This window comes from Rhinopithecus bieti, unplaced genomic scaffold (genome assembly GCF_001698545.2).
Source record: "Rhinopithecus bieti isolate Rb0 unplaced genomic scaffold, ASM169854v2 scaffold_2077, whole genome shotgun sequence".
Taxonomy (NCBI): domain Eukaryota; kingdom Metazoa; phylum Chordata; class Mammalia; order Primates; family Cercopithecidae; genus Rhinopithecus; species Rhinopithecus bieti.
This window is the reverse complement of record NW_016803882.1, coordinates 1219154-1231606: the sequence shown is the minus strand read 5'-3', so window position 1 is coordinate 1231606 and position 12453 is coordinate 1219154. Positions and strand designations below refer to the sequence as shown.

At 41.9% G+C, this 12453-nt stretch overlaps 1 protein-coding gene across 1 annotated transcript in view; it reads right to left on the bottom strand.

Moving 5' to 3' along the window:
• Positions 1 to 10633, bottom strand: part of RBPMS (RNA binding protein, mRNA processing factor) — a 170736-nt gene extending 160103 nt beyond the window's left edge. Inside the window, exons 1-3 of the mRNA XM_017857103.1 lie at positions 10554 to 10633; positions 10215 to 10283; positions 9963 to 10053 (exon numbers count right to left, since the gene is read on the bottom strand). Of these exons, the coding sequence (XP_017712592.1) occupies positions 9963 to 10053; positions 10215 to 10270 (147 nt within the window). The 5' untranslated portion in view covers positions 10271 to 10283; positions 10554 to 10633. The remainder of the gene's footprint in view (positions 1 to 9962; positions 10054 to 10214; positions 10284 to 10553) is intronic.
• Positions 10634 to 12453: the final 1820 nt, after the last annotated feature.

The window sequence follows — 12453 nt, the reverse complement described above, 5'->3', positions numbered from 1 at the left end:
GAAACCCCATCTCTGCTAAAACTACAGAAATTAGCTGGGTGTAGTGGCAGTCACCCGTAGTCCCAGGTACTCGGGAGGCTGAGGCAGGAGAATCTCTTGAACCCTGGAGGCAGAGGTTACAGTGAGCAGGGATCATGCCACTGCACACCAGCCTGGGCGACAGAGCCAGACAGAGCCAGACTCTGTCTCAACAACAACAAAAATACAAGCAATGTTACCACAGATAACAGGAAAATAACTGATACTTTAAGAATGAAAAACATATGCCAATTGTATACCATATACCACCTCCTCTAAATGAATCTAAATTAACATATATTTCCATATTTGTAAATTGGTATCTTACCAATTGTTATGTTATACATTAACCTTTCTCAAATCAGGAGTTTAAACAATGTATTAAGAAAATGGGCCAGGCATGGTAGCTCAGGCCTATAATCCTAGCACTTTGGGAGGCTGGGGATGGGGCGGGGAATCACTTGAGGTCAGAGGTTCAAGACTAGCCTGGCCAACATGGTGAAACCCCATCTCTACTAAAAATACAAAAAAATTACCCAGGTGTGGTGGCATGTGCCTGTAATTCCAACTACTTGGGAGGCTGAAGCAGAACAGCTTAAACACCCAAGGCGGAGGTTACAATGAGCTGAGATCGCACCACTGCACTCCAGCCTGGGAAATAGAGCAAGACTTCACCTCAATAAAAAAAAAAAAAAAAAGAAAGAAAATGAAGAAAACGGCCAGGTGCAGTGACTCACGTGTGTAATCCCAGCACTTCGGGAGGCCGAGGCAGGCAGATCACCTGAGGTCAGGAGTTCATCACCAGCCTGACCAACATAGTGAAACCGCGTCTCTACTAAAAATACAAGAGTTAGCTGGGCGTGGTGGCATGCGCCTGTAGTCCCAGTTACTCGGAGGCTGAGGCAGGACAATTGCTTCAACCTGGGAGGCAGAGGTTACAGTGAGCCGAGATCACACCACTGCACTCTAGCCTGGGCGATACAGCAAGACTCTGCCTCAAAAAAAAAAAAAAAGAAAAAAGAAAAGAAAAGAAAATGAAGAAAACCTACCAACACTTCAGACACTGGGATTTTCAATGAGAGTAACTTTTCCCTATCAACTCTGGAACTTACCATAATCACATCTCTTTTGAATACTGCACTGCTGGCTTCATATCTAAGATAAAGAGTCTTCCAAGCCTTTAATATATAAACAAAACTCTTTCATAATGGGATCTGAGTTGCAGCTTTAATCTTATCTTCAATTCTGTAAAGCATCTGGTGCTGTGAAGTAAATAAACCAGCCCCCTACCCTCAACACACAGTCCCCACCAAACACATGAGCCAGCCTTTCTAAAATAGTTACAATAAAAGCCTACAGTGGTGGTGTAACAAACAATGCTTTTCTTAGAAAAGACGTTTGTCGTTTTCAAGTTCTGAAAACGAAGTAAACCACAAAACTATTTTCAACAAGATCGTGCCTGTTCTTTAATTTGTAGTGATTCTATATTCCTGAAAAAAAAAAAAAAAAAAAAAAAACAGCAGTATCCCTGAAGGAGCAGAGAAGTTCATCGCCCCCTCCAAGATAGCAAGAAATTTATAAATAGCAAAATAATTTTGATAAGACCGATAAGACCTATCCCCTTTTCTAGCATTTTAAATCTGGGATCTCCTTGCGCAAATACTGATACAATGAATGGTCACTTTGAAGTGAGGAGAGGAGGGAACATTCCACTGCAGGGCAAGGCCTGACATTTCTTCATCACAGGCCCAGTACCTCGCACAGCAATGATTACTAATTCCCTCTTCAGCTTAGATTTAGAAAAGAAGTTGATAGCAACATAAAAGGTGAGGCAAAATTAATATAGAGTTTATTTTGGCCAAGCTTGAAGATTGCAACCCAGGAGCATGGGTGTCCCGAATACACATTCCAATTAAAAAGCAGTTACAAGTGGCTTTTTAAAGGCAAAAAAAAAAAAAAGAAGGAGGGACAAGTGAGTGGGCTGATATAAAGTTGTTTACCAGGAATTCTCATTGGTTTACACAAATTACACTGATTAGTGATTGGCTACCTACATTGTTAAACTATAGAGTGAGTTACAGTGTGCAGTGCGGCATTATTAGGTTAATTTACAGTGACTTGTAGCAACAGCAAACAGTGAACACAGAGAGGTGAATATGCAGCTCTAGGGGGGAGTAGGACGTGACTGTGGTCTAATTTTAAAGTCCCTCTGGACCTGATCATTTAAAGGGACCTGCATTCCTCAAAGTTCATTTTCTCATTAACACAGCAATTCAAATCTTTGATTTATTTACTGGGTATTTATTAGAAAATCATAACACTCTAACTTCTACCTATGGATAAACAGATCATAAAGATACATATGGTAAATCTATCACAAACATATATACGGGCCAGGCACTGTAATCTCAGCACTTTGGGAGGCCAAGGCGGGCAGATCACTTGACATCAGCAGAGTTCGAGACCAGCCTAGCCAACATAGTGAAACCTCATCTCTATTAAAAATTAAAAAAAATTAGCCAGGCACGGTGGCAGGCACCTGTAACTCCAGCTAATCAGAAGGCTGAGGTCAGGAGAATCGCTTGAACCCAGGAGGCAGAGGTTGCAGTGCGCTGAGATCACACCACTGCACTCCAGCCTGGGTGACAGAGCGAGAAAAAGAAAAAAAAATACATATGACAAATAGATCCTACAAAACCCCTCTCATACTTTCTTCATTTTGTACTTACTTCTGGTCATGAGCTTTTTCAAACAAATTCTGAAAGCCCAGGTTAAAGCTGATACCCAGAACATCACATTGGGTATCATTCTGCCCAACCTGGTTCCTTCTTTCCTATAGGGGACGTGAAGCCACGCACTCCTGAAGAACCACCTTGGCTCCCAGGGTCTTTTTTTGCACTTCTTTGGATCTCACAGTAAGGGTCCCCTGGTATTAGATACTTGGGAGGGCGTGCAGGGAGACAATGTTCTCCATTCTCCCTTCCCCCATTAGGATGGCTAATGCAGAGATTCATTTCGTAGCTCTGGTTTTCTGCATAACCCCTCCTCAAAACACAAAGACTCAGGATAGGCCTTAAAGAGTCCTTTTGTTTAGAAAGGGTCATTTCCTGCCGTTCTCTCACACCCAGAGACTCCCACCCAGTTTTCAAGGAGAGGCACTCATTTGCTTAGGAAAAAACAAAACAACTTCAGGTAAGGAAAGCAGTCTTAAGAAAATCTTTTCAAATATACAGGAAAGAGTTTCCAAAGTCTAGTGCTTCACTCATTTTGGCTTATTTTGTTAGAATCGTAATTTAACAAAATAGAGGCAAGGTCTAAGGGTTTTCACTTAAAAGGCTCAAAATTAAAACCATTCCCCCCAAACAGCCCACCCTGGATGTGTCTTGGCACGCCACGGCAGCTTTCTGCATCACAATGGGGAAATGGAAAGTGGAATGAAAGTGGAAAAATGAGATTTATCGTTCTTTTAATGCACAACAGGCGTTGTCTATACAATCCCTACCTTTTAGTTAAGGTAACAGGTTAAAATGACTTGTCAAACACAAGCAGCTTCAGTGGCTTGTCCTAGATCCCTCAGAAACAAAGATAAGGAGAGAGAAAAAAGAATACTCATGAATTGATTGGTCAAGAACTAACTTCTATAAGGATTTATATACTCTTGGTTCTAAGACTATCAGGTAACAGATGATGGTAAAGTTAACCAAGTTTGTTGAAGGTCAAGTGTGACATAAATGCTATAAATGAGGATAATCCAATGGTCTGCATTTTCATCAGTGCACTAACTACTCTGCTCAACTAACAGGTGACTTATTAGCCTGATGCCCTATGTAATGACAACTTATATTTCTTTCATCCTGAAATGTCATCTGGTATATACAATGAATAGGAACAGCTCCTGAGTCTGTGAGGTTGACACACATGGGCATAAATTGTGGCTGTGAGGTGGCCCCATAAAGGCTCACAAGGCAGATTAGAAGGTCCTTCATGGCTACACATATAGATGGCTTAATGGCTGGATTCTTCCGGCTAAAGCCAGCATTATGCTGAGCTTCAGATCTTTTTCCTCTTGTAGGCAAATTGAAGAAGGTATATTGAGCTGGAGGCTAGACCCAAAGGATCAGAAGTGGTAAGTCTATCTCCAAATCAGTTCCACCTGGGTTATTAACAGTAACCCTAACAAGCTAACAGTCACATCTGGAAAACAGGAATCAAATTCACCTTGCCCTACTTGTACTTACGCATTCCCTATACACCAGACCCACATCCCTCTCTCCTGGTTCTGTGGAATTTGTAATAGGTTTCCCATTCTAAGAGGACAAAAGGGAAGGATTCGTTTATGTGTGAAAAACTGCTGCATACCCCTACAAGGGCTTTATCACTTACCGTCTGAACAACATTTCCAGCTTAAAGGACGCGAGATGACAACTGCGGTTTTGTATGTAATAAAGTGGGGATGGGGACCAGAAATGATCATCTTCAAGGCAGAAATACAAAGTTTAATCTGAAAACTGCTGAAAAAGGTTCATGATGACACAGTGTATCGGACAGGCTTTGGCCTTTGTCAAGCAGATTTACATTCTAGTCAATTCACCAAAAAAAAATGTATTGGACAGTTCTGGGCATCGTCCTAGGCACCTGAGGTTTGTACAGTGTTAAACAAGGCAGGCAAGTCTCTGCTGCCAGGGAGGTACATTCCAAGGGTACCAGAAAAGTACAATCAGCATATAAGGCAATGTCAGGAGGTAAGAAGTACTATTTGGAAAATAAAAGGGTTGGGAATATAGGGCTACTTTAAACTTGGAGGTCAAAGGTCTCTCTGGGGTGACATCTGAATTGAGATCTAAATGAATGGCAAGGATGAGGCTGATAAGTCTGAGTGCAGGGCTTTCCGGGCACACAGAATGGCTTGCACAAAGGCCCTGAGGCAGGAACAAGTTTGGCAAGTTGGAGACACCTAGTGAAAGCCCAGGCAGCTGGAGCATAATGAATGAGGCTGTGATTCTTGGCAGATGAGGTCAGAGAAACCAGCAGGGCCCGGATCACATGAACCTCATATGCCACTGAGAATTTTAAGCTCCTATCCACCAGCTGTAAAACCTCAGACCAATTACTTAATCTCTCAGAGCCTCAGCTTTCTTATCCCAAAACATGGGATGGCAGCACTTCACATGGTTTGTCAAAGAGCAATGTTAAAAGCAGAGTAGACACCAGCTCCATAAATGTTTGATCCATCCGTTAATATGCAAAATCCATTCAGTGTTTTTACAGGTTTGATTACATCTGGATATGCACCTGGTCTTTTTTTTTTTTTTTTTTGGAAACCTAGTCTCACTCTGTCCAAGCTGGAGTGCAGTGATGCGATCATGGCTCACAGCAGCCGTGACCTCCCCAAGCTCAGGCAATCCTCCCACCTCAGCCTCCTAAGTAGCTGGGACTACAGGCACACGCCACCATGCCTGGCCAACTTTTTTGCAGAGACGGGGTTTTACCGTGTTGCCCGGGCTGGTCTCGAACTCCTGGGCTCAACTGATCTGCCTGCCTCAGCCTCCTAAAGCGCTAGCCTCATGAAGTGCTAAGTGTGAGCCACCCGGCCCAGTCACTGCACCTGATCTTCAAGATCAGTGATCCCACTGATGTTCTTATGCATATTAGGAAAAGACTGACAAGGAAATCTGTGCAACAAAAATGGGTCTCCTCTATAATCCCAGCACTTTGGGAGGCCGAGGCGGGAGGATCGCTTGAACCCAGGAGTTTAAGACCAGCCTGGGGCCGGGCGCGGTGGCTCAAGCCTGTAATCCCAGCACTTTGGGAGGCCGAGACGGGCGGATCACGAGGTCAGGAGATCGAGACCATCCTGGCTAACACGGTGAAACCCCATCTCTACTAAAATACAAAACTAGCCGGGCGAGGTGGCGGGCGCCTGTAGTCCCAGCTACTCGGGAGGCTGAGGCAGGAGAATGGCGTAAACCCGGGAGGCGGAGCTTGCAGTGAGCTGAGATCTGGCCACTGCACTCCAGTCCGGGCGACAGAGCGAGACTCCGCCTCAAAAAAAAAAAAAAAAAAAAAAAAAAAAAAAGACCAGCCTGGGCAACACCGCAAGACTCCATCTCAAATAAAAACAGGTAAAGAAAAAAAAAAGAAAGAAAAGAAAAATGTTAAGAATGGTCTCAGGGTTCACTCTGATAATTCTTTTGCTTATTACTGGGAAAAGTCTTGGAGGTTCTAGAAAAAGAATTCGGTGTGGAAAGGTAAGAGGAGAGCAGTGGATGATCGGGTCTGGGAGTAGCTGACTAGATTCCAGCCCTTTGCTGATTTTCTTCTTTCTACTCAGATAAGCAAGACCCCGAGGGGCAGCGAGTACCAGCGGTTTCAGTCCCGTCACCAGGCATCCTGCAGCAGGCACAGGACGGAAGTGCATGTCCTCACTCCCACCTCCCCAAACACATCCTGCCTGGCTGGGAGGGATACTGTATTTAAAAACAGATGCCTCTTTGGAAACTCACACATTTTAAGTCCCGTAAATCACACATGCTGGGTAAAGTAATTACACTTTTGTAGCACTTCCCCTCTGAGCACAAAGGAAATTCTGCTGCTTCTGTAATTAGATAGCACTTTCTGTGTACACTTTCTCCCGGGGGGCCTCCACTGTCTATCCTATAGGTGGGCGTAAGAGGAATTTTCACAAAACAGGATCCTGTGGATTCAAGAAAAAAAAATGGGTTGTCTTTAGGATTTCTCTTAGAACAACATTGGCCACTGCCAGCCTATCTACCCCAGTGACACGAGGATCTGGGAAATTCAGTGGAACGTCACAAAAAAAATCAACTCATGAGAAATAAAAGTTAATTAAAAGTAAAGTTGTCCTATAACTTATTTGCAGAGGTTGGTGACCCAGACCTCATTTTGGAGATTCTCAGATGTCTCATACCTTTGCAAAATCCTAAAGGCTGACACAATGGAACTGCCTAAACATTCCCTTTGCATTTTAAATTTGTGTTAACAATACTGTATTACAACCTGGAATTTGAATCCATCTTCCTGGTGCGATTGGCATTTATTACTGCCATTTCCTTTTTCTCTTTAGCATTTACACAAAATGCACCATAATAGGTGCAGCAGAGTTAAAACCTAAGAGAAACACAAATGCAAGTTGTTTTCTTTTTAAGTTCCTGGACTGCTTTGAGCTGACACTTAGCTGGGCTGAAAAAGGCAGCAAATGTTTAAAGTATAAATTGAATAAAATGAAAATATGGCCAGGCATGATGTCTCATGCCTGTAATCCCAGTACTTTGGGAGGCCGAGGCGGGTGGATCACCTGAGGTCAAGAGTTTGAGACCAACCTGACCAACATGGTGAAATCCCCGTCTCTACTAAAAATACAAAAATTAGCTAGGTGTGGTGGCATGTGCCTGTAGTCCCAGCTACTCAGGAGGCTGAGGCAGGAGAATTGCTTGAATCCAGGTAGCAGAGATTGCAGTGAGATGGCACCACTGCACTCCAGCCTAGGTGACAAAGCAAGACTCCATCTCAAAAGAAAAAGAAAAAAGAAGAAAATGAAAATATGACCCACGGATTAGATGTCTTTGGGCTGCTGGCCAAAGGCTCATCCTACTCTTCTTTTTCCCCAATAAAGTCAAAAAAGATAAAAGCAACTTAGAAATTTTATCCTGTAAAAAAACTCACGCCTCTCCAGATTTTATGGTAGCTTGATCTTTTCTTTTAGGTGCAGGGTTGGCAAATGTAGAGTTGGAGAAGTAAAAGCCTGGGAATTAATGGCAAGTTTGAGAGATAAACAGATTCCTGGGTTTTGATCAAAGCAAAAAAAAGCATATGAGAAACACCATACACCAGATTTTCTAAGCTCCCCTCAGGCTTTCGAATGGCTAAGTATACCAAACCCTTCAGAAACAGGCAGATTATATGTAATACATTTTTATGTTCCTAAATTAATTTTAAGTTTCCCCATTTTTCTTGATTATTTTCAATTCTCTCCCTTTCTCAAACACTTTTTAACATTACTCCAAATTTTCACTAAATTGTATATCTCTTTCCTTGCTAACCCTCACAAGGTTTACTAGAAAGTATGAATTCCATTTTCTGGGCACTCACTCCCAGTATGCACATTTTCAATTATCAGCTCTATGTTCTTGAATTGTTCTGAAAATTGCATTTCAAGATCAGACCTCTCCTTTGCACCCCAGACTCAATAACATCTTCATCTCTTAGGTACCTTATTTTCTTACCCTTTCCCCATCTCTATTTTCTATTCCTACAAATACAACCGCCACTTAGCTAGTCACCCGAAGGAGAAACCCAAGAGGCTGCCAGGCTGTCTCCTTGCTTTCTCTCCCGCACATCTGACAGTTATCAAGGCCCCGAACACCTGGCATCTATGCCTCAGCTGTCATGGCCAGGCTGCTGCCTCACTTTGAGACCAGGACTCTTGCAGCAGAAACCTCACTGCAAGAATGGTTCTCAACAACGTTTCCAAAATTCACCGCATCCCCCTGCCCATTGGGACATCCTAGAATGCGGCCTTCTGGGGCACATCCACCCCGGTGCCCCAGCAGAGGACAGAGTCCAGTTCCCTAGTGCACAGGCAGCTTCTCCACCCATTGTGGGCCAATGGCCCTCCCCATTCTTCCCTCCTGCCATGCCTTGCTTGCTCTTCCCCAAAAGGGTCTTTTGAAGCCTATGTTCATTCACAGAGCGAATTCCTTGCCTAGCCCATCTTTTCCCCACTCTCTGAATCCTTTTCTCATCAGTCAGAATCTTAACTGAGGTTTAGCTCATATGTCGTCTTTAAAGAAGAGACTCTTCAAACTTCTTTAAAGTTTTCTATGACACAGCTCCATCCCTTCCCTGGCAGGGTTGGCTGTGCTCAACTCAAACAACTACCTCTACTTTAATCCCGTGCTTGGTTATCCACCTGTTTGCTTACACAGAGGCATCACCATTAAACTGTGAGCCACTTTAAGACAGGAACTGCCTCCCTCAGATCTTGGCATCCCTAGAATCTGCACATGAAGACCCTGGCTCCATAGCTTTTCACTGCTTCAGCCACTTCCCCATCAAAGGAACACAATCATCATCATCCCTTCATCAGCTTGTTGTGAGGCTGAAATAAGATAATATATGAAGAGTGCTTGACACATAGTAAATAATAAAAGTTAGGTGATAATTATTTATTTAGTCAATAGATAAAAAGATTTCTGACAATCAATTCTGCAGGCTAAAGATTTCAGTATTTCCTTTTTCCTGCTATCGGCAACACTGACAAGCCAGGCAGCTTTCTTCTGATACCACAAACATATCCCCTTTACTCAGCTTCACGTTTCAGATAATATCAAGGATCTCCCACCTCCACCCCTAAACATACACAATACAGTGCATTAAAATTGTTTAAAATAATCTCCTGGTACACTTTTAAAGATAGGAATGTGAGTGCGAGGAGTTATCCCCATATGACAAATAAGCTCATCCCCACCAGTGGCATGGAATTGACACCTTCATACCAACATAGCATCCATTTTAAATACCTGGTCCCAGATGGCCTCAAGCCCACTGAGCTATGCAGCCACTTCTGCACCAGCTATTAAGGTTCATTCTCCTCATTCCTTCCTAAGTTTTTTTCTTTGACCAAAGCAAGCACTGTTCAAGAGGAACATTTGCATTCCCTTTCCCCTACCCCCAGGCAGACACTAAGGTGCCAAATGAAACTGAACACAAACATTCCAAAGTGGCTGTCACACAGAGCAGGCTTGTTTGGGAACACAGGGAGCTCCGTGCTCTTCCACCTAACCAAGGTTTCTGGAAGCCCTCATCCAAAAGGTCAAATGGAATTCCACAGCAGAAACCAAATTCTAATGGTGAAAATTCAAATGCACCTTGGGACAAGCAGTCCCACACTGACAGTGGCTATCTGATGGACCAGGCAGGCTCACCTGTGCTGGCAAATGGAGGTTCCTGATGACAAAGGGATAGAAGTAATTTTCCAGCGGATCCATCCACGCCTTCTCTAATTCCCAGTGCAGACTGCAGAAGGGATCCTCAACATTAAACGAGTGGCTGCTTCTTAACAGATTACCTATACAAACTCAATCACCAACCTCACCGATAAGGCTATTTCATATACATTTACAAAGAATTATACATGTGTATATATGTAAGTGTGGATGTGTACAGAGGGGATTTACCTGGTGCCGGGGTAGGTGTTGAGCATTGGGAATACTGTAAAATGGCACAGACCCATACAAAATAAATACCTGAAAAAATAATAACCAGGAGTTAAATGAACATAACAGAAAGTAATTTACTGAAATTCTAAGAAAAAATCATCTCTATGGGATGGGACATTCAGGCGAGGGGGATCTTGCAAAAATGTAGGCTGAAAAACTTGAATCCTGGCTTGAAAGCAGCTCAGACCAGATTAAGAAAACGGAAGAGGAAGACTGAGGCTGAAGCAAGGGATCACAGTACACAGGTAGGTGAGGGCAATCCCAAAAGCCATGTGCGCACTTGACTTTGTGTAGTACCAAGGAGCACTGAAGGATTCGTGGCACTGGAGGGCCCAGCAGTATGGTGTAAGGATGGACTCTGGAAGAGCGTCACAACATCATCAGGATAAGGGAATGAATAAGAGAAATACTAACGGTACTAAGGAACACTGTGTCTGAGGAACAAGGCAGGCCTGATTCTCGCCGCCAGGTTTGTGAGCAAAACTAAATGTGACCAACCTTGGTTTCGTGAATATCGCAATTTCAAGGAAACCCTCAAAGCAAAATATTTAATTCTTTTGTTCACATGATCATTTTAGAAAACTTAAACACTGAAAAGCATCAGAAAGTAAACAGCAATGATCTGTAATCTACCAGATACATTTTATTAATGTTTCGTTTTATGAAAATATATTTATTTGAGAACTGGCATCACACAGTATAAAACTTTAAAATCAGTTCTTTTCATTTAATATTACATGAGAATAAAAATATAGTCTTCAGAATGTCTGGAGTCACTGAAGCTCAAAGGGGTAAGGACAGGTTCTCCTCTCCAGCCTTTAGAGAGCACGGTGGCCCTGCCAACACCTTGACTTCAGGTTTCTGACCTCCAGAACACAGAGAATAGTATATAACTACATATGTATAATACATATTTTATAACCCATGTATTTTCTCTTTAAAACGGAACCTTTAGTGGCTGCATAATATTCCCCTTCTGGAATTATACAATGATTTCGTTAGCAATTTCCCATGTTAGATACAGAGTGCCTCTGAATTGTCACTGTCATAAGTCACTCTGCAAAAATCATTCCTATATATAAATCTTTGATACTGTTTCCTTAGGGTAAATTTCTAAAAATAAAAGTACTAAATCAAAGGGCCTGAACACATTTTGATAGTGTCAGTCCTTTCTGAAAAGCTACACTAATTTATATCACCACCGCTCTGCACAAAAGTACCCACTTTATTGCTTTATCACCAGCACTGAACACTTTTATCTGTAAAGCAAAAATTAATATGAACCTACAAAAATCATATGAAAGCATCTCCAGAAAAGAGCTTCCACCCCTTCCAAACTACCCATCTGAAAACTAAATGCTACTGGCAACGAAGAAGCCTGCAGATACACACAAGGGTTTATCAGGGAAATGTTTAAACCACTACTGAAAAAATAACTCAAAAGTGCACGCTGTACTGGCAGGGGTCATGGAGCATCAGTTGTCACCAAATCCTAGTCTACAATTGAAATATATGTTTATTGCATTGAATTGGACTATTGGACTCGGAATAACAGAGATCCCCAATCTTGGTTAAATTGTATAAAACCATTCTGTACCTTCCTGAAGTCATAATGTAGACTGACTTTAATGCTCAATGAAAATTTGAGGTTGCCTGATACTGACATTACCCTCTCTGTAGCAATTGTAAGAAACAATTTTCTTTACAACCCCAGTATTTTGGCAAAATTAGTAAACACTTTAAAAGAAGGAATGCAAAGTAAAGGTTTGTATTAACCTCTGAAGAACTGACTTTACATGATTTCTGCACATCTTTTTGATCAATATTCCAACACTTCCATGTTTTTTGCTTCTTTAGTTTTACTGTAAGTACAAGTCAATTCAAAGCAATTTAAGGAGAAATTAACACCAGAGCTTCAATATAATAAAAGGCCTTTTAAAGATGTTTTATAATCGGCCTGAAAAGTACTCAATGACATGGATAAAAGTAGAAATAAAAACCAAATCACATTATTTAATCTAAATTTCTCTTTTGAAAATTCAGTGACCAACAAATAAGTTACTTCTAGCTATAAGACAGAAAAGGTCTTCATATATTTGAAAATACTTTAAACTCAAATTATAACTGATTAGCCAAGACAATTATGGATCTATTACTTATATATTAATTTTTATAAAGTCTGATTGCAAAATTAGAG